The sequence below is a fragment of the Pantherophis guttatus genome, chromosome 6 (assembly GCF_059756535.1).
Source record: "Pantherophis guttatus breed Tessera chromosome 6, ASM5975653v1, whole genome shotgun sequence".
Classification (NCBI taxonomy): domain Eukaryota; kingdom Metazoa; phylum Chordata; class Lepidosauria; order Squamata; family Colubridae; genus Pantherophis; species Pantherophis guttatus.
Window position 1 is genome coordinate 88,401,170 of NC_142068.1, and position 27,863 is coordinate 88,429,032.

Genomic DNA, 27,863 nt, shown 5'->3' on the forward strand with positions numbered 1-27,863 from the left:
TCCTAGCAAAGGTATTTAATATATTACATACTTAAACAAACATGTTATAAAAAAATACCATTTATTATCGATACGAGAACATGAGCCAACAAGTTCAAAAACACTTCAAAGAATGAGAAAATCATGGATCAAGATATCACATTTGTTCAACTTTTCCATATAAAGGTAGTCTCAATGACCGCAACTAAAGACCAGGGAAAAGCAATCCATCATGATGTGACTTCACCCCCATTTTATGACCCGTTTACACCACAGTTGTGGAAGCCAGACATCACAGGATTGTGATCTGTTACTTTCCTTGCGGGCTTCCACATGGATGTTATTGGAAGCCAACTGTGATCGTGTGACTGCAAGACACTGCAACCGTTGTGTGTGAGCCAGTTGCCAAGCACCCAAATCACAGTCATGTGGTCGGGGGGGGGAATAATGTGACGGTTGTAACTTGGAGGATGGGTTGGACACCACTTTATTCAGCACTGCTGAACTGTACAAATGGCCATTCAGTCGAGAATACCTGTATACGGCAGCATTTTCAACCTTCAGCGAAATGACCAGTAGAGAGTTATAAATTCACATAAAGAGGGTCATCACATTTCAAAATCTGATAAAAGACACACATACATGGCTTCAATTTTTAACTCTGCTTGCTTAGTGGAGACAGGTGCAAACAGTTACAGACTACAGCATGGGTATTTTCAGCTTGCCTTCGGCAGAATTCAAAATGGCTGCTCACGTCAAGTTCCTCATAAACCCCCAACATGCAAGGACAGATAAGGAGTTATCTTCTATTTCCCGTTTTGCAGCCCTGACTGCAAATTCCATTATTGTAGGATTCTGGTGAAATCAGAACCTACCTTTAGATTCCTGAGATAGACGATAGTACCAGTGAATAACTACATGCTACATCTATGTTGTGAAACTGAATGTGGAGATCTAGGACAGTAATTTGAATTAATTCCCCCTTCCCCCCCCAAAAAAAAGGGACGATGGGAAATCCGTTGTGAAATTCACGGCTCACGATATGAACCAGCGAACTGCCTTGGGTTTAGAATTTCTGTTTTAATTGGATGCGGCAAGCTTAAAAGTGCAAATAATTGAATTAGCAATCCAATTCATCTACTTGCAGTCTCAAAAGCTGTGCCTAGCAGCTTGGCAGCTATTTCATCTACTTTTTAAAAAAGCAAACTGCAATCCAGCACTGGTTCTGATGCAGAATTGTTAAGAGGAAAAATATACCGTTGAGCATATACATTAGCGATCATGCTATATTTACAATAGTGGATGTACCAGTGGGTATGCAGAGTTTTCCCTGATGCTTGAATTCAGTCATTCAAAGCTGCATCTGAAATAAGTAACCTCCCCCCTTTTTTTTGCAAGTTAATAAAAATATTCCAGTTGTTCTGGTACCATATTCCTAAATTCAGATTCTAAGAGCATCACATTCCTTGCAAGTGCTATTAAGTGGCCCAAACAAACATCATTTTGTTCTTGTTATAGATCCAGGCACAGGAGCAGTTTCAGGAAATCTGTAGGAAATCCATTAATTCCATCTTTGCGGCTTGGAGGATTTTTCAAGTCACGGAAACATGAAGGGCTTTAACTGAGAGGCAATATATTCTTTTTTAAGAGTTTGTTTTTTTAAAGGGAAAGAAGCTACTATGAAGCCATCTTGACTTAATGGCCTACACAAACTTACTTTCCCTTGAAATGGGGAAAAAATTCAAGTACCAATTTAACCAGCCGCAGGATAACCTTTTAATACAATCCAACTAGCTATGGTTTTCACATTTTCTGCTACTAAAGCTACTGTGGATAGAAAATTTAATTTGGGTATTGAAAAGTGATACAGGTTATTGAAATTAAGAGTTCAAGGTGGTTCAAATTGGACTTCTTCATGTACTTCAGCGGTGTCTGAGGAGATTAACTGAGAAATCTCTAAGTAAATAGTTTTGAGGCATCTCGGATTCTTCAGTGAAGACATCTTGAGGTCACAGGTTGAATGATATCACAGCTGGCCACAGTCGGTAATGACTATCTTCTTTGAAGTCTTTCCGCTCTTGGACCCAAAGCTTTCAATTTTTTTCACAATGTCCATGCCTTCTTTGACGTGGCCAAACACAACATGCTTTCCATCCAGCCTGCAATGTAAACAAAAACAAAAACAAAACCAGACAAATCACAGAATATCAGTATAACAGAGTTTGGAGGGACCTTCAACGTCTTTTAGTCCAAACCCCTGCTCAAGCAGGAGATCCTGGCCCAGGGGGTCTGCAACCTTAAACACTCAGAGAGCCATTTGGACCCATTTCCCACAGAAAAGAAAACACCGGGAGCCACAAAACCCTTCCCGTGCCTGACTATTTCTTGAGCGGCCACAAAACTAGCATATGTCGTTGAATTAAACATTCTGTTTTCTTCTGAAACTTTTCTTTTCTTGGATTTATTCATGGCCTACTGGGGGTTGAGAAGCTCAATAAATTGAGTGCTGGTGGGCGTCGCACATCGGTGGTTGTGACATATATTTTGAGTGACAGGGAGTCGCAGCAGAGGGGTGAGTCACATGTAGCTCCAGAGCCGCAGGTTGCTGATCCCTGCCCTGGCCTATACCATTTCAAATTGGTCATCCAATCTCTTCTTAAAAACCTCCAGTGATGGAGAACCACAACTTCTGAAGGCAAGCCATTTCTCTGGTCCTCACTGTTAGGAAGTTTCTCCTTAATTCTAGGTTGCTTCACCCCTTGATTAGTTTCCACCCATTGTTTCTTGTCTTGCCTTCTGGTGCTTTAGAAAATAGGTGGATCCCCTCTTCCTTGTGGCAGCCTCTTAGATATTGGACCACTGCTATCGTGTCACCCCTAATTCTTTTTTCCCCCACTAGAATAAATATATCCAATTCTTGCAATCATTCTTCATATGTTTTAGTTAATGTTGATGTATAAAGTACTGTTGTGAAGCTACTTCTGTGACAGCCTATTAAAAACGGACGTTTTAAGAAACTTTTGCAACTTCCCTTCCTGTTTTTATTTTAAAACTACTATTCTCCACGGGATAAAAAGCTGAACTAACATGGGTTAGGAAAGTTCTGGCAGCATTCCAGAATTAGCAAGACTTAATTTGAAACCATCCAGCAAACAATGAGTGAGATAACATGGTTTGGAACAATGTTGCACATGAAGGCCTCTTCAAAGTAGGAAGGTAGTTATTGATTGGAAACAAAATAAAAAAAAGTATAATTCTAGCAAAGCCACATTGATAATTTACAGCACAACAGATCCACATAGGCTATCCTTAAGAAAGTTTTAAATTCAATGTGAGGCAGGCAAATGCATGTCATTGTTGGGGATACAGGCTGAGAAATCCTCAGAAAAATGCTGTGCCGGTCGTAAATATGAGTCAGCTGCCAAGGGTCTGAATTTTAATCACGTGACCATGGGGATGCTGTAATGGTCATAAGTGTGAAAAATGGCCATAAGTCACTTTTTTCAGCATAAACCACTTCGGTCACTAAATGAACTGTTGTTAAGTCGAGGACTACCTGTAGTTAAGGGTGAGAAGGCAAGAGACCCCCTCTTTTGGTTTGTTTTCACTTCAGAATAACTTTTTACTAACTTGGTCTGCCCCAGATGCGCCAGGCTAAAACTCTCACCATGGCTACTGTTTGCAGACAAACAGAAAGGTTGAAATTAAAAATATTAAAAAATTAAAATTAAGATCGGCCCTGGAAAAATTAGACAAACGCTGAACTTTGGTAGGAAGGCTGAGAGGCAGGATTGTCAGAAAAAAATGCTTTTGCAACAGAAAGTTGAAATGTTGACACAGCTCAAAGATTGGTCAGCAGGGCAATCCCTTCTCCCAAAAGTCTAAAGATCATTGATCAGCAGGATGGTCTTTGACTAAACTCTAGCTGAGTAAACAAAATCAAAGATAACTTGATGGACAGTAGGCTTCTACTGAACACCTGGAGTACCATATTTTTCAGAGTATAGGATGCTCCGGAGTATAAGACGCACCTTAGTTTTTGGGGATGCCTACCAGCAGTAGGTATTCATCTGGCTAGCGTCCTGTCAGTGTGTGAGAGAGTTGAGGGCTGATTGGAAACTGAAACAGTATTTGTTGTGTGAGCAACAAGGAAAGAGACAGCAAGGAGCTTGGGCGTGGCGTAGGTCAACTGTCCTAAAGCTGCATGCTGTGTTGATCTCTGAAACTATAACTGAAACTCCTCTCCTCTGCTTGTGTTTTGCTTGTGTTGGAAAACCTGCTTTTCGTATTGTATTATTATATTATATATAAAGAGAAGTTATTGAATCCTGCTGAATCAATTACTTGTGTGTACTTTCTGGATGTGATTGCTGCTGCAAACTCTGAGTCCTTGCAGCAAATAGCAAACAGCCAGGTCAGTTCCTCACATTATTGCAGCCTGATTCAGTATGAGCAGCTGACTGGCGGGTGGATTGGCCTCCCGGAATACCCCCAATCAGTTGTTCCAGGCTGCAGGGATTGCCACAGACCATCGCCTCCTCCGTGCCTCACATTTTTGGCTACATTCAGTGTATAAGACACACCCCAATTTTCACCCTCTTTTGTGGGGGGGCGGAGTGCATCTTATACTCCGAAAAATATGGTAATTAAAAAAGAAATCAAAAGGCTCAGATTTTCTTCACACACACTTCCCCAAACCTGTAGCTCTTCTTTATGACAACCCTCAAATATTGGAAGACCTCTATCATGTCACACATAAACCCCCCCCCCCGGTCCTTCTTTTCATTAAACTAGACACACCCAATTCCTGCAACTGTTCTTCACTAATGTTTTTGTCTCCAGGCCTTTAATCATTTTAGTTGCTCTTTTCTGCACTTTTTTCCCCAAAGTCTCAACATCTTTTTTGTAATGTGGTGACCAACACTGGATGTGGTGTGGTCTCATTAAGGTTTTATGTAGGGTCCAATGGAAAGAAATTTTATGCATGAAAAAGTTAACACTCAAATATTGGAAGACCGCTATCATGACACCCACAGTTCTTCTTTTTGTTGTAGCTTGCCAGCGACCAGCTGGCAGCAGATTCAGACAGTGAGGAGGTTGGGGAGGAACATGGGCCAGTCCTGTAGTCTGGGGAAGGCTCTGATGAGCGCTCTGCTTCGGAGGCAGAGATGGGGCTAGGGCTGTATGACAGTTATCAGTTGCTTTCAGAGTCAGACATCAGTGAGGCAGACAAACAGCTGGAGCCTGTTCCCAGTGTGCGCATGTGCAGAGTTGCCAGACAAAGGGAACAGCTAAAGAACAAGGGTCGACTTGGGAGTAAGGCCACAGGTGGACAATGAATGGCCCCTCCCAGAGGGAATAAAAGAGGAGCGAAAGGGGAGTGGAGTTTGCAGGAGACAATTAGTTCGCCTAATTGGTTTGTGACTGTCCGAGACTCCTTGCCAAGTTTTGAAGATATCAGCCTGGCAGCTCTCAAAGATAAGGTCTGTGACTGTAAATTCTCCCTTGAAAGACTTTGTTGAAGATGAATGAGAGGATTTCACTGTTTGTTTAATAAAAGGGGTTTTAGTTGGGACCAGGATTCTGCTTTGTGCTTTTTAGGGAAGCCTAGGTCAGAACACTTTTCATTAAACTAGGCACAACCAATTCCTACAACCATTCTTCATATATTATAGCTCCTAGGCCTCTAATCGTCTTTGTTGCTCTTAACAGAATACAGAGTTGGAAGGGACCTTGTAAGTCATCTAGTCCAACCCACAGGTTCAGGAGACCCCACACCATTTCTGACAGATGGCAATCCAGTCTCTTCTCAAAAGCTTCCAGTGATGAAGCTCTCACAATGTCTGAAGTCAAGCTGCTCCATTGATTGAAGGCAAGCTTGTTCCCATTTTCTCTGAACTCGTTCCAAAATCTCAACATATTTGTTGGTATTGGGCTGACCAAAACTGGATGCCGTAGTCTAAGCATTAATCAATCGAACTGATTACATTAAGAACACCCCGAGTCATGTTTTATGTATCCCTTAATGCTTACCAATCTGTTTTGGCCGTGCAAATGAAGAACTGAGATCCATTCGTGTTGGGGCCGGCATTGGCCATTGACAGGATACCTGCAAAGAAAACAAGAGGGCGATTTAACTTTGCTAAACAAAAGCAGAGAACAGCCAATCATGGAGAGAGGTTTAGCATGAAGCCTCTTCTTTTACTTTGGGGGTCTTGTATTCAAGCTTAAAAGAAAAGGTAAAGGTTCCCCTCGCACATATGTGCTAGTCGTTCCCGACTCTAGGGGGCGGTGCTCATCTCCGTTTCAAAGCCAAAGAGCCAGCGCTGTCCGAAGACATCTCCGTGGTCATATGGCCGGCATGACTAAACACCGAGGGCGCACGGAACGCTGTTACCTTCCCACCAAATGTGGTCCCTATTTTTCTACTTGCATTTTTTACGTGCTTTCGAACTGCTACGTTGGCAGAAGCTGGAACAAGTAACAGGACCTCACCCCGTTATGCAGCACTAGGTATTCGAACCACTGAACTGCCGACCTTTCGATCAACAAGCTCAGCGACTTACCACTGAGCCACTGCGATATTCAAATTTAGGGAAAGATATTCCCCAAGAAGTCACAATGCAGCCCATTGTTGGAGCTAAAACTCACAAACATTTGCTGGGAAGAATCAGATAGTAGCGTTTGTCAGAGAACCTTCATAAGAAGGACCAATTAAATTTCTCCTTTGTGCCGGAATCCGGTACCGCTTCCTTCTTTCTCTCATTTTCTTTAAATGTTAGAATAATTTACCTATTTGCCTTTAGAAATACAAAACATGAACTCCCAAATTCTGATTGGCAAAAACCACCCACCCACAAGACTTGTCAACATGCCACCTTTGAGAAGTTATGAACTCCATCTTCCATCAGTCAACATCCAAAATGTTTGGTAAGGACCCAATTTCATCTAAGCATTTTAGATATTGATAGTGTGATTGGCATAAGTCTACAATCATACAAAAAAAATCATATATCTGGTAGAATAAAATGAATACACAATGCTGTATTTCCTTCCTAATACATGAGAACAGATATGTGTCAAGTCACAAAGTCTTCCTGACCTGCTCTCGAATTGCCATAGGCAGGGAGATAGGGAACAGATCCTCGCAGCTGCAGTGAACAAATCGCACTTCAGTCAAAACAGAAGCACATTCCAGCCATCTCTATGTCAAGGCCATCTCCACGGAGACACACAGTGGCCAGAGGGAGGGATTCTACAACCCGCGAAATTGCTTTGTTGGGGAATGTGACACACTTCGGCGGGAGGGGGAAACAGCGTCAGAGCCGGGACATGAATTAAGTGAGGTCAGAGTTGCCTTCACTTGGAATGTGATGACATGACGCTCCTAATAAATAACTGGATTTCTTTTGAAGTCTGGTGTGAGGCTCATGATTTAATTAGGGCATCGGTCAGAATCCTGACAACTGGTGATCGCCAAGTTTAGGGTTCAAGGGAGGTTGAATTCAGTTTGCTTGTGGCTATGTAGGGATTCTGGGCTGATCCCTCTTTTGACTCCTTCCCCAGATTCTGCCACACTCCTCCTTTTACATCTCAGAAGTGGCTCCCTAAACAATGAAATAAATTCTGAGACTTCAGTTCTATAACAAACACATGCCGACATCCAGAAGCATAGATGGGAAAACTTGCTTACCGGGTCCAACATGTTTAAGAATGAAATTTTCATCCGGAAAGCGACTGCCATATATAGATTTTCCTCCCGTACCGTTGTGATTCGTAAAGTCACCAGCCTGGGAGGGAAAAAAAAACAAGTTTCTGTCTAATTACATACATGTATTAAAGAAACGCAATCCTAGAAGACTGAAATATTCAGCAATCAGATGTCCTTTATCTTTATAACAAAAGTTTTGCTAAATGAGAAGATTCACTGTACAGCTACCATAGGTAACCAATTTACTGTATTTTTCAGAGTATAAGACGTACCTTCCCCCCCCCAAAAGAGAGTGAAAATCTGGGTGCATCTTATACTCCGAATGTAGCCCCGCCCAGGCTTTCAAACGGAGGTTTCTGAGGCTGAAAAAAGCCTCTGAAAGAAGCTTCAGAAAAAACCCCTCAGAAACGAAGCTTCAGAAGAAAAGCCTCCAAACAGAGCTTTAGAAAAAAAGCCTCTGAAAGAAGCTTCAGAAAAAAAGCCTCAGAAATAAAGCTTCAGAAAAAAAGCCTCCAAAAAGAGTTTTAGAAAAAAAGCCTCTGAAAGAAGCTTCAGAAAAAAAGTCTCCAAACAGAGCTTCAGAAAAAAAGCTCTGTTTCGGAGGCTTTCAAAGGAGAAAAGAGGCAAGGCACAGAGCTCACAACCAACGAACCTGTTGCTAAAATTTACCTCTAGGAACAGCTGATTGGGGGTATTTCGGGAGGCCGATCCACCTGCTAATCAGCTTTTTTCTTATTTTGCTCCCCAAAAACGAAGGTGCATCTTATACTCCGGTGCGTCTTATACTCCGAAAAATACAGTAGTTAATGCTGTTTATCCCACTTTTCTTTAAAATAAAAATCAGGTACTAATCTGATATTTTAAAATACTATACAGGTTGTCTTTGACTTATAACAGTTCATTTAGTGACCGATCAATGTTACCACGGCACTGAAAAAAGTGATTTGTGGCTGTTTTTCACACTTATGACCGTTGCAGCATCCCCGCGGTTACGTGATCAAAATTCAGATGCTTTTGTGGCCTTCTGACAACGGAGAAGCCAGATTCGCATATCAACTGTGCTACTAACTTAACAATGGGGGTGAATTGCTTAACGATGGTGATGGGAAAGGTCGTAAAATGGGGCAAAACTCCACTTATCAAAAGTCTCACTTAACAACAGAAAGTTTAGGCTCAATTGTGGTCGTAAGTCGAGGATCACCCATATGCATTTAAAACTTAAATCAGGAAGATGGAATCAGTTGCAAAGTATGAGGAAAGCCAGCTCTTCATCCTTTGCCTGAATATAGGCAGAGCTATGAAATTCTTAGGAATAAGTAATAACAGAAAACAGAATCAAAAATAGAATCTGCTCATTTTTGTGCGGTTGCTAGCCTGAATTCAGAGGGAGAAACCTGCTTATCTCTTGTTTAAAGTCACAGAGACTCACAAAAGCACTTGGTACTCTTAAAGGTAAAGGTTCCCCTCGCACATATGTGCTAGTCGTCCCGACTCTAGTGCTCATCTCCGTTTCAAAGCCGAAAAGCCAGCGCTGTCCGAAGACATCTCAGTGGTCATGTGGCCAACATGACTAAACACCGAAGGCGCACGGAACGCTGTTACCTTCCCACCAAAAGTGGTCCCTATTTTTCTACTTGCATTTTTTATGTGCTTTCGAACTGCTAGGTTGGCAGAAGCTGGGACAAGTAATGGGAACTCATCCCGTTACGTGGCACTAGGGATGCGAACCGCTGAACTGCCAACCTTTTGATCGACAAGCTCAGCATCTTAGCCACTGAGCCACCACGTCCTTGTCGGTAAGCGCCAACAAAAGATTAAGGCTCCAGTGGAACTGGGAGCAATTCCCTTGGCCCAATCTACCCCAAGGATGGCTGTTGAAAGAAGAAATTTTTCTGACAGTTAGAAATTTCCTGACAGTTAGAACAATTAACTAGTGGAACAACTTGCCTCCAGAAGTTGTGAATTCTCCAACACTGGAAGTATTTAAGAAGAGATTTGACAGCCATTTGTCTGAAGTTATGTAGGGTTTTCTGCTTGAGTAGGGGGTTGGATCTACAATGTCCCTTCCAACTATTCTATTCTATTCTATTCTATTCTATTCTATTCTATTCTATTCTATTCTATTCTATTCTATTCTATTCTATTCTATTCTATTCTATTCTATTCTATTCTAATTCTATTCCATTCCATTCCATTCCATTCCATTCCATTCCATTCCATTCCATCCCATCCTATCCCACTTCCCATACATTTAACAATTTCCTTTTTTAAAAAAAAACATACTGAAATGTACAATTTATTGACTTTTAGAAGGGCTCCTCAACTCAGTAAGAATTTTTGGAGTGGTTCACGGTTATTACACTGAAAAGTGCTAGAAGGATGTTTAACTCATTTGACCTTCTTTTCCCCAATTTCGGAATTTCCTCCAGAAGGATGTGTAAACAAATATCCCTAATTCATAGCAATTGTTCCATTGGCTCCTTTAATGATTTATGGGAGTCGCCAACAAATTTTGGGAAGTTGGAATTGCATAGGAATTGGCTTCAAAGTCCCGGAAATCAACTTAACGCATTATGTGCAAAATCTGTATGCCTCATTCCCAAAACTTAACATGCCTGGGAGCACACCTATCATTTAGTGAGGCTGACAGATCAAAGTACCTTTAATTGTTTTAAATAGCTCTGCCACCCAGACACAATTGTGTAAATTGTGGAATGATAAGACATTATTACAGCTCTTTATAATAAACACTTAAATGCAACTTACTTTTAAGTGGCAATACTTCAGATGACCATACTATTTAGAAAACCTGACAACAGAATTCAAATATATCCAGAATGTGGGATGTATCATACATTTCTACTGGACCACTGATGATATTTACAGGTGAGGTCATTTATGAATTATTTAAGCTCTTATCCTCATGTTAAAATATTTAGCCAATGGGATGGGGATGAGGATGAGGATGAGGATGAGGATGAGGATGGGGATGGGGATGGAATGGAATGGAATGGAATGGAATGGAATGGAATGGAATGGAATGGAATAGAATAGAATAGAATAGAATAGAATAGAATAGAATAGAATAGAATAGAGTTGGAAGGGACCTTGGAGGTCTTCTAGTCCAACCCCCTGCTTAGGCAGGAAAACCTATACCATTTCAGACAAATAGTTATCCAATCTCTTCTTTAAAATCTTCCAGTATTTTTAAGGTCTACAAAGCTGATTACATTTGTATGCAGGTAGTCTTCAATTTACAATTATTCATTTAGTGATTGTTCGGTACTGAAAAAAGTGACTTATGGCATCTCCCACACGGTCATGTGATCAAAATTCGGACGCTTGGAAACTGGCATGTACTTAGATGGTTGCAGCATCCCAGGGTCCCCTTTTGCGACCTTCTGACAAGCAAAGTCGGTGGGGAAGACAGATTCACTTAACAGTCGTGTCATTAATTTAACAGCTGCAGTGGTTCACTTAACAACCGTGGGAAGAAAGGTCGTAAAACTGACAAAACTCACTTAACCGTTTTTTTCCTGTGAAAACATTTTGCTTCTCATCCAAGACACTTCAGAACTGAAGAAGCTTCTTGGATGAGAAGCGAAATGTTTTCAAGGGGAAAAAAAAAACCAAGAAAATCCAGTTGCTTTTTAGAAAAGCACCTTTGGGACAACCATTATCTGGATGATGGAGAATATCTCCATTAGATATTTATTTGTGGTTAGTGACAAGAGAAGAGGATATGTGATGACCTGGGGCGTGGCACGAATGCAACACAACCAGAGAACCAGTATGAGTCCCTTTATTGGCACCAACTTTGCTCCCAACGTCCCGTTTATTCTCCCGCCTGGAGAAAAGCTCTCCCACAAACCTGCAGCAGCTTCTGGCTGCAGATACTCCAGTTCAAATGCTGTAAGCAGAATGACTGCAATCAATCACTCCAGCAGGGCAAGATAATGAGCCCCAGAAGCAAAGAATCACGGAAATAATTCCAGCAAGACAAGATAAGCACACAGAAGCACAGCACTAATTCAAACAGTCAGGAGAAATGCCAGGAATGCAGGCCACAACTCTCAACACTAGATGAATTCAGTGTTTGTTCCCAACAAACTCCCCTCCCAACTTCCTCTCCTTTAAACTCCATCCCCAGGTGTGCCTTGTGAAGGGAATCGGGGCCCTCTCCTTCCTCGTAAGCCACGCAACCCACGTTGCTCTCTTCTGCATTCTTCCCTGCACACCGTAGGATGAGGCGGGGGTGGGCCTTGGTCTTCATCTGAACCTCTCTCCCTTGTTCTACCTCTCCCCTGCTCTGCCCAGCCTGACTTTGCCCTTCCCCAGTTTCCTCCACAGCCAACAGAGCCATTCTCCCAATCTCTGTCAGCTGTTCGTTTTCCATCTCAGATTCAGACTCCCGATGGGGGCATGGCAGGACACAGAGAGATCTTTTCTTCCACATCCAGTTCCCAAGCTTGGTAACTGAAAGTGATCTTCCTTCCTATTTCGAGCTGTTAAGGTACCTTTCACCCCATTATCCTGTTTCCCCCAAAATAAGACACCCCCTGATAATAAGCCCAATCGGGCTTTTGAGCATATGGCAATAAGGCCAAGCGCTTATTTCAGGATTCTAAAAAATATAAGACAGGGTCTTATTTTCAGGGAAACATGGTACATAAAATCACTTGTCTGATTCACAATTAACTTTGCAAAATGGACATTTGGGGGTTTTATTACCTGGCACATGAACGAAGGTATCACTCGATGGAAGGTGGATCCTTTGTACCCAAAGCCCTTTTCTCCAGTGCATAAAACTCTGAAATTTTCTAAGAGGGGTGGGGGTGGGGAGAGAAGAAAAAAAAAGCAACATTTATTACTAAGGAAAGAAACTTCAGCGATGTGATAATCCATGTAATACATGGCAAGGGATGCAGAAATCCCGAAAAACAAAATATAAGCAGTCCTTGTTTAGCGATTGCTTTGTTTAGTGACCATTACAACGGGGATTTGAAAAGTTCACTTGGTGACCAATCCTCACATTTTACAACCTTTGCAAGTCTGTAAAGCAAAGGAGAACTGGAGTGAGATCATAAAAACAGTGACCATTTCTCTTAGCAAACGCTTTCCGATTGATGTCACTAAACTCTGAAAATTGAGGTGAAAATCTTCCGATCTTCTGAAAATCTTCTGAATCTTCTTCTGATCTTCTGAAAATCTACCGACTGAGGTCACTAAACTCCGAAAAATACAGTAAATCATGGTTTTTAAAGAGCATGCTCTGTAAAAACCATGATTTACTGTATTTTTCGGAGTATAAGATGCTGCGTACTATAAGACGCACCTACCTTTTTTGGTGAGGAAAACAAGAAAAAGAAATCTGCCTCTGCCTCCCAGCAATTTTGCTTCCTCGCAGCAAACAGCAAATAGTTTTTTATTTTACTTTCATTTTCGTTTTCAGCATAGCTTGATTAGCACAAGAAAAAAATATCTGCTCCCAGCAATTTACCTCCTGGCAGCAAGCAGCAGAGGCCCGCGCAGCAATAGGCAATGGCAATCCCTGCAGTCTGAAACAGCTGAGAGTCGGGAGGCCGATCCAAGGGACAATCAACTTGTGCCAATTAGGCTGTGCTGAAGCTGAAATGGGCTGTTTCTTCTTGCTGCTTGCTGCAAGGAGGTAAATTGCTGGGAGGCAGAGGCCAAAGGGTAGGAGCCAGTGGGTGGGCGGGGCTACATTCGGTGTATAAGACGCACCCAAATTTTCACCCCCTTTTAGGGGGGAAAAAGGTGTGTCTTATACTCCGAAAAAATACAGTAAATCGAGTTGATTTAAATCAAGCCTTTTTACTAGTGATTTCAATCAACTTGATTTAAATGAAATCCACCCTGCATGGACTTCTAGAGCGCCACAGATATGGTGCTAACAGTCTTTTGCACTCTTCTGTCTGCTATTAGAAGAACTGCGTATCTGAAATGCGTGGGCCATAGAACGCTTTTTAACACGCAGGACACAGCAACTGCCTCTATCAAAAGATGCTCAGAACTTGGTTTGTGCAGGCAAGGCCAGCCAGACACTAGGCCTGGAAATGCTCTCATCTGGATGGCAGGCAAGCGACAACCTAAAACAATCAGGGCTGTTTAATGTAGGACAATGTTTTCGCCTTCTCTGTAACGGCAAGGAAACCCACTGCTTCCTCTGCCACTTCCTGGTTTCTCTGCCTCCGCCCTCCTTCATTTTTTTTTTACTTTGGGGACTTTTTAATATTACCACAGGTGGTCTAGGGTTGACAGCCGAAGTCACTGTGGGCTAAGACTAAGCCTTCAGAACTAGTTTTACAACTGAGGTGGATGTACTGGTCCAACATGACCATCAAGAAGCAAAAGTCCTGGGAAAAGTATCATCTATGAATGAATGAATGAATGAATGAATGAATGAATGAATGAATGAATGAATTTGAAATGAAATCAATCTATCATCTATCTATCTATCTATCTATCTATCTATCTATCTATCTATCTATCTATCTATCTATTTATCTATCTATCTATCTATCTATCTATCTATCTATCTATCTTCCTCTATCTATCTATCTATCTATCTATCTATCTATCTATCTATCTATCACCGTGATGGCAAACCTATGGCACGCAGCACCCTGATGGCATGTGAGCCGTCAGCCCAGTTCAGCTCCGCTCCGCATGCGTGTGCACTTCCCGCAGGCCAGCTGGTCTTCGGGTCTCTGTGTGGGGGGCGGGGGGCGTGTGGGGGGCTGCATGCACATGCATGGGGGGGCGCATGCATGGGATGTGCATGCATGCACGGGAACGGGGCGGGCACATGCAGGAGGCACACATGCATGCATGGGAGCAGGGTGCATGCACGGGGGCTACATGAGCATTGCATTTTGGGGATTCGGGTATGCACATGCGTATTTGCACACATGTGCGCTTTTGGCACTGAATCTGGAAAAGGTTAGCCATCACTGAGCTATCATCTATTTCTATCATTTATATCTATCTATCTATCTATCTATCTATCTATCTATCTATCATCTATCTATCTATCTATCTATCTATCTATCTATCTATCTATCTATCTATCTATCTGCCATCTATCAATCTACTATCAATCTACTATCCTCTATCATCCATTATCTATCTATCTAATCATTTATCTATCCATCTATCAGCTATCAGCTATCTTGCTCTTTTCCCCTCCCTTTTAAGACATCTTTTTAATCTCCGGATCCATAAATCATCAATATGGTCTTTTCTTTTCTTTTCTGCAAAAAATCCCTATCAAGCTTCCAGTCTTTGACAGTTAGGTACCAGATCAATAAACAATTACCTATGATTATTAAAAACATCCTTACAGTTTTAACTAGAGAAGCGGAATCAGAGCGTCCTAACCCAAGGAGAAAAACCGCATGAAGAATATGCTTCAAGTAAGGGAGATGAATTCTGTTTGTGAAGAAACTATTGATTCATTATTTAAAAGCATTTCAATTCCCCTTCATTTTCTTGCTGGGATGCTCTCCGAGCAAATCTTAAAAACATCATTTTAAGGGGTTTCTTACCTGCTGTTTTTGGCACGACGTCAGCTTTTAGCTGTCAGAAGAAGAAGAGCATAAAAACACACATTAATCTCATGAAATATACACCCATATTTCAGGAATAAATTACACAGAGTCGTAACACGTTTCATAGGAGATTGCAGAATGAATCCAAGTCCTTAGCACACTCTGAAATTAAAAGTCGAATCTAACTGTCCCCGACTTTTAAGTGAAACTGTTTTAAACCATCGGTTTCAAGAATATGCTTTATATGAAAGTCCTATGCCGGTTAAAAATATAGAATCTGAAATATAAAACAGGGTAATTCTATTTTATCCGAAATATTTATCCAAAATATTTTATCCGAAATATAAAGCACAGCAATTCAGTAATTATTTCGGCTGTACTTGCTACATGGACAGAAAAGAAGAAAAATTGGTCAAATCATCATTTTATATACCAATAATACATACAGGATCATAGTCTATCTTATTGGGGTTTTTTTCGTTTAGATTTGCACTAGCACATCATTTCTTCCAGCTGCTCCATGTACACATTACATTTGTAGTTTTCAGGGAGTCCTTGACTTATAACCATCCATTTAGTGACCGTTCAAAGTTACAACGGCACTGGAAAAAACTTACAACCATTGTTGTAAGTCTGGTGGCATAAAATATCTTATGCCACCAGACTCCAAATTTTGGGCTTAGACAACTTCAGTCTGACCTAAGCATAGTACATAAAATTATCCCTCACAATGTCCTTCCTGTTAATGACTACTTCGGCTTCAACCACAACAATACACGAGCAAATAATAGATACAAACTCAAGGTAAACCGTTCCAAACTCAACTGCAGAAAATATGACTTCAGTAACAGAGTGGTCAATGCCTGGAATGCACTACCTGACTCTGTAGTTTCTTCCCCAAACCCCCAAAACTTTAACCTTAAACTGTCTACTGTTGACCTCACCCCATTCCTAAGAGGTCTGTAAGGGGCCTGCATAAGTGCACCAGCGTGCCTACCGTCCCTGTCCTAATATTCCTTTTTACTTACTCTTTTCATGTATTCAAATTATGTTTATACTTTTCCCTGTTATGTTATATATGCTTGACAAATAAACTTATGATTATGATGATTGTTAACATCCCCTCTGATAACTTGGTCCCCGGTATGTATTTAAGACGGTGGCAAGATTTGCTTAACGACTGTGGGGAAAAGGTCATAAAATCAGGAGTGGCTAACTTAATAACCACCTTGGAGATCTGCAATGGAAATTCGGACTCAGTTGTGGTCTTAACTAGAGAACTACCTGTATACCTAAAGATTCAGGATGTATTACCGCTGAAGCCCTAACACGATGCATTGTGTGATGTCACATATCACATACTAACCTATATTTATAGGAAAATGGTTGGAAGCAAACATGAAATGCATAGTACACACCCAACAATTTTGGGAAATGTGCCATCCAGAGGACAACATCAGGCTGAAGACAACTGCCCCAAAGCTTTGATTTCCAAGCATCAAAGGCAGAAAAAGATTCTGCAGGCATGGTAACATTCTTATTCGTAAAAATAATTGCTCATTTGTCTTAGTTAAAATAACCTCTCTAAAGCAAACCTCTACAAATATTGTAGACTTCTACAGGTCGTCCTTGACTTACAACAGTCCACTTAGTGACCATTCGAAATGAAAATGGCACTGAAATAGTGACTTATGACCATTTTTCACACTTATGACCATGACAGCATCCCCATGGTCACGTGATTTACATTAGAATGCTTGACAATGGACTCACAGTTATGACGGTTGCAGTGTCCCAGGGTCATGTGATCCCCTTTTGCGACCTTCTGACCAGCAAAGTCCATGGGGAAGCCAGATTCGCTTAACAACTGTGTTATTCACTTAACAACTGCAGTGATTCACTTAACAAATGTGGCAAAACTCGCTTAACAATTGCAGTGATTCACTTAACAAATGTGGCAAAACTCACTTAACAAATTTCTCACTTAGCAACATAAACTTTGGGCTCAATTGTGGTCATACGTCAAGGACTGCCTGTATTTTGTAGTATACAAAATTTTGCAGGGCTGAAGTAAAGAGTTTGCAGTGCACCTAACAAAAATAAAAGTATCTCCAAATAGAAATTTGAAGGAAGCACAGAAGTAGGAAACTGAATTCCTTGCACATATAAGCCCTACTCTGTCACAAATTAAGCCATCACTACAGAACACAAGAAGGTTGTCCAAAGTTTTTTCAAAGTGTAGAGTAGGGATGACCAACTTTGGCAACTTTTAAGACATGTCGATTTCAATTCCCAGAATTCCCCAGCCAGCATTCCATCCAGGAATTCTGGGAGTTGAAGTCCACAAGTCTTAAAAGTTTCCAGGGTTGGACACCTCTGGCCTAGAGCAACATTTCTCAATCTTGGTCACCTAAAAAAAAAAAAAAGACGCTTTTATTCCAAAATACACCTAATCATCTGGAATCATAACTCAACACCTAAAAGCTACACATGTTTTTCTCCCTTGGTGCAGGAAATAGAAACAGCTTCTACATTTCTTAATGAAGAACCTTGTAAAAATTCCTCCTTTTATACACAGCACTTAATCTCTTGCACAATCTAATACCTTGAGGGGTGTTAAAAATAAATCACAAAGTGATGTCTCGAATTTCAACTAAAGCAGCAGAAACGCCCCAGATCAGACAAACTAAATTATTGCTGAAGGGGCAAAGAAATTTCACAGCTCAACATTTTACAGCTTTCATTTTCCTGTTTGTCTAAAGCCAGAGTTTGTCTAAATTTTTCCTTGCCTTCGCTTCCCAATAATTTTGAGAATTTCTGTCATCTTGTTATACGGGGCCTCAGTTATTGTATTGTGATTATTTGAATTTCCTTCTTCATTTTGTTTACAGGAAGTTTCATTTTCTTGTTTTTTGGTGAATTTGTTGTAACCCGTCCAAAATTATGTGTCCGAGTTGGACAGGAATATAAATATTCTAAACCAGTTTAACATCTTTGCTCAGCTTAATACCATGTGACAATTTCTAGATGGTTAGCCATTTGAATGTGTCACTGGGTCAGTTTATGACATAAGCCACACCGCACATGGCTCATGGGTGTGATACTGCAAGTATTTACATGTGAATGCATTACATCATAATGATTCAGGGAAAGAACATTCTGGAAATTGCCTTACACATGGCGTGTGGCAAACATTCGGATTCATCTCATGCCACTGAACGTGAGTGAGGTGGATGGGTGGGGAAATTCCAAAAATATTTTCAAATATCTAAGAATAATCCTGACATATCATGTGGGAGTGTGCATGCAGGTAACTAAATTAGATATTTAAATTCTTCGCTCCCAGACAAGAAGCTATTTGACAGTCTACAGCAGGGGTGTCGAACTCGATTTCATTGAGGGCCGGATCAACATTGTGATTGTCCTCCAGGGCTGGGGGGAGAGGGGCGTGGCCAGGGTGGTTGCGGCTGACTGGGCTTGGCCCGGGGGTGTGGCCATTTTTACATCAATCATGTGGGTGGTGACTGTGGGGGCGGGGCAGGAGGGTTGGTGAGGGAATCGAGGGTTCTCCAGTGAGTGGATCAGTGGGTGGAAGGCTCGTCCCACAGGACGGCATGGGCTGGACTGAAGCAATGCGGACCAGCTCCTTACTGTTTCCAGGACAGCCCTGCGGGCCAGATCCGACCATGTCGCAGGCCGGATCTGGCAGGTGGACCTTGAGTTTGACACCCCTGGTCTACAGAATGAATGGGATCAGGAATTGAGGATACTTTAAAAAAAATAATCAGATTTCAAAATTTTTGAAAATTTTAGGTGGGCTTTTTAAAGCTTCCTTTAAATCAGTTGAAAAAGAAATGCATTTAGTTTGAAAAACTAATTTTATTTTGCTGGCTACGGCCAACCCAACCATCTTAAAGGTAAAGGTAAAGGTTCCCCTCACACATATGTGCTAGTCGTTCTCAACTCTAGGGGGTGGTGCTGATCTCCGTTTCAAAGCCGAAGAGCCAGCGTTGTCCGAAGACGTCTCCGTGGTCATGTGGCCGGCATGACTAAATGCCAAAGGCGCATGGAACGCTGTTACCTTCCCACCAAAGGTAGTCCCTATTTTTCTACTTGCGTTTTTTACGTGCTTTTGAACTGCTAGGTTGGCAGAAGCTGGGACAAGTAACGGGAGCTCATTATGTTACGCGCACTAGGGATTCGAACCGCTGAACTGCCGACCTTTTGATTGACAAGCTCGGTGTCTTAGCCACTGAGCCACCGCATCCCTAAAACCAACCATCTTACAGGCCTGTTAATCAATCTCTCTTTGAAAGCCCAGAGAGATACAAGTCAAGGTGGCCACAGCAAGGCGGTGTGACAAGTGACAAGGTCAGCATCACGTCATTGGCTCACACGTTCTGCTTGTTTTGTACATGCATCCATCACATAAACACGCAAAAAGGGCAGAGGTAACATTGCAACCACACAACGTTGCAAATAAAAGAAAGAGAATTTAGTCATGGGACAGATCTGGACAAGATGACAGATTATGACTAGAAAGGCAAGGGTGAAAGATAGAAATCACAATCCGTTCCTGAGGATCTCAAACATCTTTGAAGTTTGTTACCTTGGGGGGGGGGGTGTCCCCAAAGATCCTTTTTTAAAAAGGCAACTGGACTTCCTTGGTTTTCCTTGAAGACGTTTTGCTCCTCCCTCAAGAAGCTTCTTCAGTTCTGATTGAATGGGGGAGACGGACTGAGACGGAATTCTCCGCCATTCTGTCAGAACTGAAGAAGCTTCTTGGAGGAGAAGGAAAACATCTTCAAGGAAAACCAAGGAAGTCCAGTTGCCTTTTAAAAAAAGAACCTTTGGGACAACCATGATCTGGATAACCGAGAATCTCCTGAAATAACCAACCCCAAAGGCAAGGAATAGACAAGAACGGTTGGAAGAGGTCAATGGAATTCTGAAAGACCTCTGAAGTGTGCTTCAGTATAGGGCTGAAAATTAATCTGGAAAAAATAATATCACTAAAGAAGTGCTTTATACACCACTTGCAGGTGATGTTGTTGTCTTCTCATAAGACCCAGAAGAGCTACAAAGACACATACAAGAGCCGCACAAAGCGGGAGAACCATTTGGCTTAAAAAATAAACCTAAAAAAGAGCCAGGTTACCTTTAATAAATTCATCAAAGAACAAAAGAAAAATTACATATGGAGAAGAACTAGATGTAGTAGACCGCTACATATAGTTTGGCCAATGGCTCTCAATGGAAGGTGATAGAAAAAAGGAAATTGAACGGCATGTTAGACTTAGAGAACTTAGACTTAGAATAACTTTATGTACGCTAATCAGCATACATTAAAGTGAAATTTCATTGCATGCAGTGCTCAAAGGTCTCCACTTCCAATACACACTACATAAACATGGCAAAACAATAAATAAATAAATGTGCATATACCCACATATATTATATGACGTGGAGAAACAACACCTAAAAACTCGCCATTCCAGCAAAAATTGTCGGTTGTATCTTAGCTTAGTCCCACTACCTTGCTCAAACACATTATAACCTTCCCTATCATAAGGCCTTGAAGGGACGTGGTGGTTCAGTGGCTAAGATGCTGAGCTTGTCAATTGAAAGGTCAGCAGTTCAGCGGTTCGAATCCCTAGCGCCGTGTAACGGAGTGAGCTCCTGTTATTTGTCCCAGCTTCTGCCAACCTAGCAGTTTGAAAGCATGTAAAAATGCAAGTAGAAAAATAGGGACCACCTTTGGTGGGAAGGTAACAGCGTTCCGTGCACCTTTGGCGTTTAGTCATGCCGACCACATTACCATGGAGACGTCTTCGAACAGCGCTGGCTCTTTGGCTTTGAAACGGAGATGAGCACCGCCCCATAGAGTCGGGAAGAACTAGCACATATGTATGAGGGGAACCTTTACCTTCAATTTACCATGAAGCCTTAAATCCCTCCCAAAAACTTTTCACCTGTGAGAGCTGATGCAGCCACAGCTGATTGAGCTGCCGCCATGTTAAAAAATGTGATTGGCAGGCATTTGGCAAGTTAAGCATAATTTTCAAGGACCCTATGCCTGAAGAGAAAAGCTTTCAATCAGTGTCTTGCTACTCCCGCTCGAACATATGCCAGTGAAAATGGACACTAACCTCACAATCGAGGGGCAAAAGAGCTACGAAAAAGCTACGAGGGGCACAAAGAGAAAAGCTACGAGGGGTACAAAGAGCCACAGAAAGACACATGCTCGGTATCACAAGATAAGACAGAAGGACCTGCACGTGGATCAGAGAGCAAACAAAAGTATATGAGGCCATCAAGAGAGTCAAAGAATGGAAATGGAAACGGGCTGGTCACAGAGCAAGAAGAACTGAGAGCAGGTGGACTAAGGCAGTCATAGAATGGATCCCATTTGATCAAAAGCATCCACGAAAGAGACTTAGAACAAGATGGATGGATGGCATCAGCAAGTATGGTGGGCCCAATTGGCCAAAGGAAGCTCAGGGCCATATGGGTTGGGAAAATCCTGCAGTGGATAGACAATGGCTAAAACGATGAAGATGAAGATGATATTTTCAGTGTGGCACAAGCAGCCTGAAGTGAGCGTTGATTTATTTTGTAGCTGGTTCAACTGGAACAGAAGCATCAATGTGACAAACCTCCCTGCATTTTCCTTCTGCAAATCAACATTTCAGGGACAGATCAGATCGAAACTTTTATTCTGGAATGTTGGCCTTTCCCCACCACCTAACTATTTACATTTCATGGATTAATGCAAGAGGAGGTACCAGCTGCGGAGTTCTAAATTTCCTCGAAACAGGATGGGGGAATTAATAAATCAGGATTAAGTATCCACCCTTAATGTCCATGGCTAATTTTGGGTTTTTACATTTATTATACATTCTGTAGGAACGCGGTAGTTCAGTGGCTAAGACGCTGAGCTTGTCGATCGAAAGGTCGGCAGTTCAGCGGTTCGAATCCCTAGTGCCGTGTAACGGGGTGAGCTCCCGTTACTTGTCCCAGCTTCTGCCAACCTAGCAGTTCGAAAGCATGTAAAAAATGCAAGTAGAAAAATAGGGACCACCTTTGGTGGGAAGGTAACAGCGTTCTGTGCGCCTTTGGCGTTTAGTCATGCCGGCCACATGACCATCTTCAGACAGCGCTGGCTCTTCGCCTTTGAAACGGAGATGAGTATCGCCCCCTAGAGTCAGGAACGACTAGCACAAATGTGCGAGGGGAACCTTTACCTTTACTCCCTGAAAGCAACAGGACTGACTCCAACAAATGGTAGGGTGGAGGTCAGAGTGATGATAAATAATAATAATAATAATAATAATAATAATAATAATAATAATAATAATAATTGTTATTATTATTATTCTACAGTATACACAGCAAACGAGATGACCATGCTGGATTTCGTGTCCCAAATCATATCCCTTTGTGTGTATTCTTTGCTGACCACATTTTTCACTTGCCCGTGCTTGATATTGTCCAGTTGCAGTATGCCCAGGTATTTGTAGGCTTTGGGTTTCTATGATTCTACGAATAGTAACAGTGATCCCCATTGTCATCGGGGCACTTGGTACCATGTCCAAGAATTTTATAACATACACCAGCAAATTGCAGCTTCCTGCAATAACACCAGCGGAACTGCAAAAAACTGCGCTACGCTGGCAGCAACCCATATCAACCATTAGCACCAGTCAATGGTATTTGTGATGCATTTTTGAATGTTCAGTTGACTGAGTTTCATGTTTAATGAATAAAGTAAATAATAATAATAATAAAAACAGATCATCTTAAGCCAGAAATAAAATAAGAGTGGAGTAAATTCTCTCCATTATTGAGCCATTGACTTGTTTTTCTGGTCTGTTTTGGCCTCTGAAGTACCAGTGTTAACTTTTCACAGCATGGACATGTGTGAGGTGCCAGGCATTTGTTGAATGTCCGCCAGCTGTAGAAACACAGAAGGCCTCCTTGGTGCTGGTATTATGGGATGGAGAGAGGAGAACAGGGACCAAACAGCCTGACTGCCACCAACTGGTAAAACACATACAGAAGAGAGTAACTGACAGTGATCAAGCTACGTTAATCTTAATATTAAACTATTCTGCCAATGACAGCTTTACTTAGGGAGAAGGGAAGCTCCAATCAGTTGCAAATTTTAAGTTGAAGAAAGAGGGGAGGGGTAAGAAAAGCATTCCTTAAATAATTGTGTTTTCTTGTGCAAAGAAACTTCCCTGGAACTTCACAAGCATGACACATAAGGCTTTTAGGTAGCATTATCTGGGAGCTTGAGGTCCACCTATTTTACAGCTGAGGTTGGGAAACACTGTTTTACATCATCAAATGAGCATAGAGCAACTAGTGCTAGATCGGAAGACATGGAAAGACCTGGCGCATAGAATCACCAAACAGTCAGACATGACTGAATGGATATCGATACCATCATTATCATCATCATCTTTTCTACTACCATCTTCTTCTGAGATTTTTTTAAACTACTCTGTCCAATCTACAGCTTCCTGATGTTGCCCTGTTCAGAGGGTAACCAGGCACACCCCTCACCTGGTGAAATTAAACCTTTCAACTTGCCTCCATGCTAGCACACTGACAGGAGGGGTCCTTGGTGCTTTGTGGTAGATGTTTCGTCCACGCTAGCACTGATGGCGTTACCTAATCGGGTAATGAAACGTCCGCATGAAAACAAGAAGCTCAGAGAGTACCCTTATGTCAACCATGAGCTACAAATATTCTCCTTGTCGGTAAAGATAAAGGTTCCCCCACACATGCGTGCTAGTCGTTCCCGACTCTAGAGGGCAATGCTCATCTCCATTTCTAAGCCGAAGAGCCAGCAGTGTCTGAAGACATCTCTGTGGTCATGTGGCCGGCATGACTCAACACCAAAGGCTGCTACCTTCCCACCAAAGGTGATCCCTATTTTTCTACTTGCATTTTTTTATGTGCTTTCGAACTGCTAGGTTGGCAGAAGCTGGGACAAGTAACGGGAGCTCACCCCTTTATGCGGCGCTAGGGATTCGAACCGCTGAACTGCCGACCTTCTGATTGAGAAGTTCAGTGTCTTAGCCACTGAGCCACCGCTTCCTTGTCGGTAAGCACCAACAAAAGATCAAGGCTCCAGTGGAACTGGCAGCAACTCAGGAGCTCCTCTTCCCCTTGGCCCAATCTACTCCAAGGACGGCTTTTGAAAGAAGAAATCCCAACTTATAAGTAGCCTACGATTAAGCGCAAAGCCCATCAAAAGCAACACGTATCGAGAGCAACCATCACCAGCAAACTATGCCCGGAGACAGCAAGAAAGCTCAGGAAAGCTTTTCTCTGCCGAGGTAGGAATACAGATAGTCCTCAACATATGAGCACAATTCAGCCCAAAGGTTCTTTTGCTAAGCAAGACATTTGTTGAGTTTTGTCCTGTTTCACGACCTTTCTTGCCACAATTCTTAAGGGAATCTCTGGAGTTGTTAAAAGTTAGTAACTCGGTTGTTAAGGCTTCCCCCATTGACTTGGCTTGCCAGGAGGTTGCAAAAGCAGGGTGGATTTGATTTAAATTGAGTTGATTTAAATCACGATTTAAATCATGATTTAAATCACTAGTAAAAAGGCTTGATTTAAATCAACTCGATTTAAATCATAATTTTTAAAGAGTAACTGTCATCTCTGCTAATCCTTTGACCGATAGTCCCAGTGTTGCAGAACATACAGCCTCATGCTACATAACTAAGCTTCATTTCATGCTGAATAAACTAAATTATTTATGTATCTTAAATAGAAAACTATCTTATGATAGATTTTTACTCCAAAAGTTTTTTATTAAAATAAATTTGATAAAAATCAAAAAAATCCAATTTAAATAAAAAAAATCCGATTTAAATAAAAAAAAAATCTGATTTTTTAAAATTTTTTTAAAAAAAACCTTGATTTTTATCCACCCTGCGCAAAAGGCAGATCACGTGACCCGGGGGACACTGCAACCGTCATAAAGATGAGCCAGTTGCCAAGAGTCTGAATTCTGATCAGGTCGTCACATGGGATGCTGTAATGGTGTGAAAAACAATCCTGTCACTTTTTTCAATGTCGTTGTAATGTCAAACGGTCACTAAATGAACTGTTGTAAGCCGAGGACTGCTGTAAATGAGGAGAGACCCTGCCAGTCATGTTGGGCAATCCTTAAAAGGTCAAACTATCGCTCCCCTGGCTGGCCTCCAAGGATGGGAGCTGGGAGAAGGTGAGTCCTGATGGGCACTGAGCTGGCCCTTCCCAATCAATCACTCAGAATAGAGACAGAAGGGACCTTGGAGATCTTCTACTCTAACCCCTTGCCCAGGCAGGAAACCCTACACCACTTCAAACAAATGGTTATCCAACATCTTCTTAAAAACTTCCAGTGTTGGACCATTCACAACTTCTGGAGGCAAGAAGCTCCCCTGATTAATTGTTTTCACTGTTAGGAAGTTTCTCCTTAATTGTTGCTTCTCTCCTTGATTTGTTTCCATCCATTGTTTCTTGTTTTGCTTTTCGGTGCTTTGGAGAATAGGTTGATCCTCTCCTCTCTGTGGCAGCCCCTCAAATATTGGAAGACTGCTGTCATGTCTCCCCCAGTCCTTCTTTGTCTAGACTAGCCAATGCTCAACTCCTGTAACCGTTCTTCATAGGTTTTGGTCTCCAGGCCTTTGATCATCTTAGTTTCTCTTCTCTGCATTCTTTCCAGAGTCTCAACATCTTTTGTTTATATCATGGTGACCAAAACACTGGTCTCATGTGGCCCCCTAGTCCTTTTCTCTAGACTAGCCGATACTCGACTCCTGCAACCCTTCTTCATATGGTTTTAGTCTCCGGGCCCTTAATCATCCTAGATACTCTTCTCTGTGCTTTTCTCAAAGCCTCAACCTCTGTTTTTGTAACATGGGGACCAGAGGTGGGTTTCAGCAGGTTCTGACCAGTTCTAGAGAACCAATAGTGGAAATTTTGAGTAGTTCAGAGAACCGGTAGTAAAAATTCTGACTGGCCCCATCTCCGTCTATTCTCGGCCTCCCAAGTCCCAGTCGATCAGGAGGAAATGCTGATTTTGCAGTAACCTTCCCCTGGAGTGGGGTGGGAATGGAGATTTTACAGTATCCTTCCCCTGCCATGCCCACCAAGCCACGCCCACCAAGCCAAGCCACGCCCACCAAGCAACACCCACAGAACCAGTAATAAAATTTTTTGAAACCCACCACTGGTGGGGACCAAACCTGGATGCAGGATTCCAGGTTGTGGGTCTTACTTAAGGCTTTATAAAGCCTTAAGTAAGTCTTAAAAGTCTTAAGTAAGCCTTAAGCTGCCAAAAAAGCCAACACAGGTCTACGCTGCCTTAACAGAGGGATAGAATCAAGAATCAAGACCACGTGAAGTGTTAATACCACTTTCTAAGGCCACACTTGGAATACTGCATTCAGTTTTGGTTGCCACCATATAAAACAGATGTTGAGACTCTAGAAAGAGTGCAGAGAAGAGCAACAAAGATGATTAGGGGACTGGAGGCTAAAACATATGAAGAACGGTTGCAGGAATTATGTCTAATTTAATGAAAAGGAGGACTAGGGGAGACATGATAGCAGAGTTCCAATATCCCAGGGGCTGCCACAAAGAAGAAGATACATATATATAAATGCATATAAATCAAATTAAAAAAAAAAGAAGAAGAAGAGGGAGAAGCTATTCTCCAAAGCACCTGAAGGCAGGATGAGAAACAATGGGTGGAAATTAATCAAGGAGAGAAGCAACCTAGAACGAAGGAGGAATTTCCTGACAGTGAGAACAATTAACCAGTGGAACAACTTGCCTCCAGAAGTTGTGAATGCTCCAACACTGGAAGATTTTTAAGAAGATGTTGGTTCACCATTTGTCTGAAGTGGTGCAGGGTTTCCTGCCTAAGCAGGGGGTTGGACTAGAAGACCTCCAAGGTCCCTTCCAACTTTTGTGATTCTGTTGTTTTCTAAAGTGCTGATCCGGATTCCCCGCCTTCCCGTTTACGGGGCAGCGGAGCGCAGCCCAAGGGCACCTTGGCAGCTCCAAGCCCGGCTTACCTCCAGCACGACGCGTCCCAGCGGCTGGTTGTCGGCGCCCACTTCCAGGAAGACCAGCGGGTTCTGCGAGGCGCTTCGGCCGTCGTTGCTGCAAGCCCGGCAAGCGGTGCCAGGGCCGCGGGCGCCTTCGGAGGCGGCAGCCGGGCTTCCCCGCAGCAGCTCGCGGCCGGCGGCGCCCAGGCGGCCCCGCGGAGAAGGCTGCGCCAAGAGGAGCGGCAGGCGGCTGGCCGAGCGCAGCGCCAGCATCTCGGGGGCGGCAGGAGGAGGAGGAGGAGGAGGACAAGAAGGAGCCCAGAAGCGGCAGCGCCGAAGGAAACAGCCGGCCCCGCACGCGGACTGATGGCGACTGGCGAGGCTGGAACCCCGGAGCCTTTATAAGCGCTTCCTGCCTGTCTCCGCAGCGCCCCGCCAGGGAGGGAAGGGAGGCGAAGGCGGCTGGCCTTCGGTTTTGCCGCGGGACTTGCAGAGGAAGGGGAAGGACCGAGGGTGGGAGGGAGGGAGGGAGGAAAGAGAGGC

At 42.6% G+C, this 27,863-nt stretch overlaps 1 protein-coding gene across 1 annotated transcript; it reads right to left on the bottom strand.

Annotated features, from left to right (window-relative positions):
- PPIF (peptidylprolyl isomerase F) lies at positions 1–27,863 on the bottom strand. The gene is made up of 6 exons (XM_034423985.3): positions 27,348–27,863; positions 15,259–15,289; positions 12,422–12,510; positions 7,673–7,769; positions 6,013–6,088; positions 1–2,138 (listed from the first exon to the last, which is right to left on the bottom strand). The coding sequence occupies exons 1-6, from the start codon at positions 27,591–27,593 to the stop codon at positions 2,006–2,008; spliced, it is 672 nt and encodes a 223-aa protein (XP_034279876.1). The 5' UTR covers positions 27,594–27,863; the 3' UTR covers positions 1–2,005.

Excerpts from the sequence above, each read along its gene's own strand:
- PPIF (XM_034423985.3), bottom strand. The coding sequence starts at position 27,593 with ATGCTGGCGCTGCGCTCGGCCAGCCGCCTGCCGCTCCTCTTGGCGCAG. Across the intron at positions 15,290-27,347 it reads TGGGACGCGTCGTGCTGGAG|CTAAAAGCTGACGTCGTGCC; the intron begins GTAAGCCGGGCT and ends TTCTTCTGACAG. Across the intron at positions 2,139-6,012 it reads TGCACGGCCAAAACAGATTG|GCTGGATGGAAAGCATGTTG; the intron begins GTAAGCATTAAG and ends TTTACATTGCAG.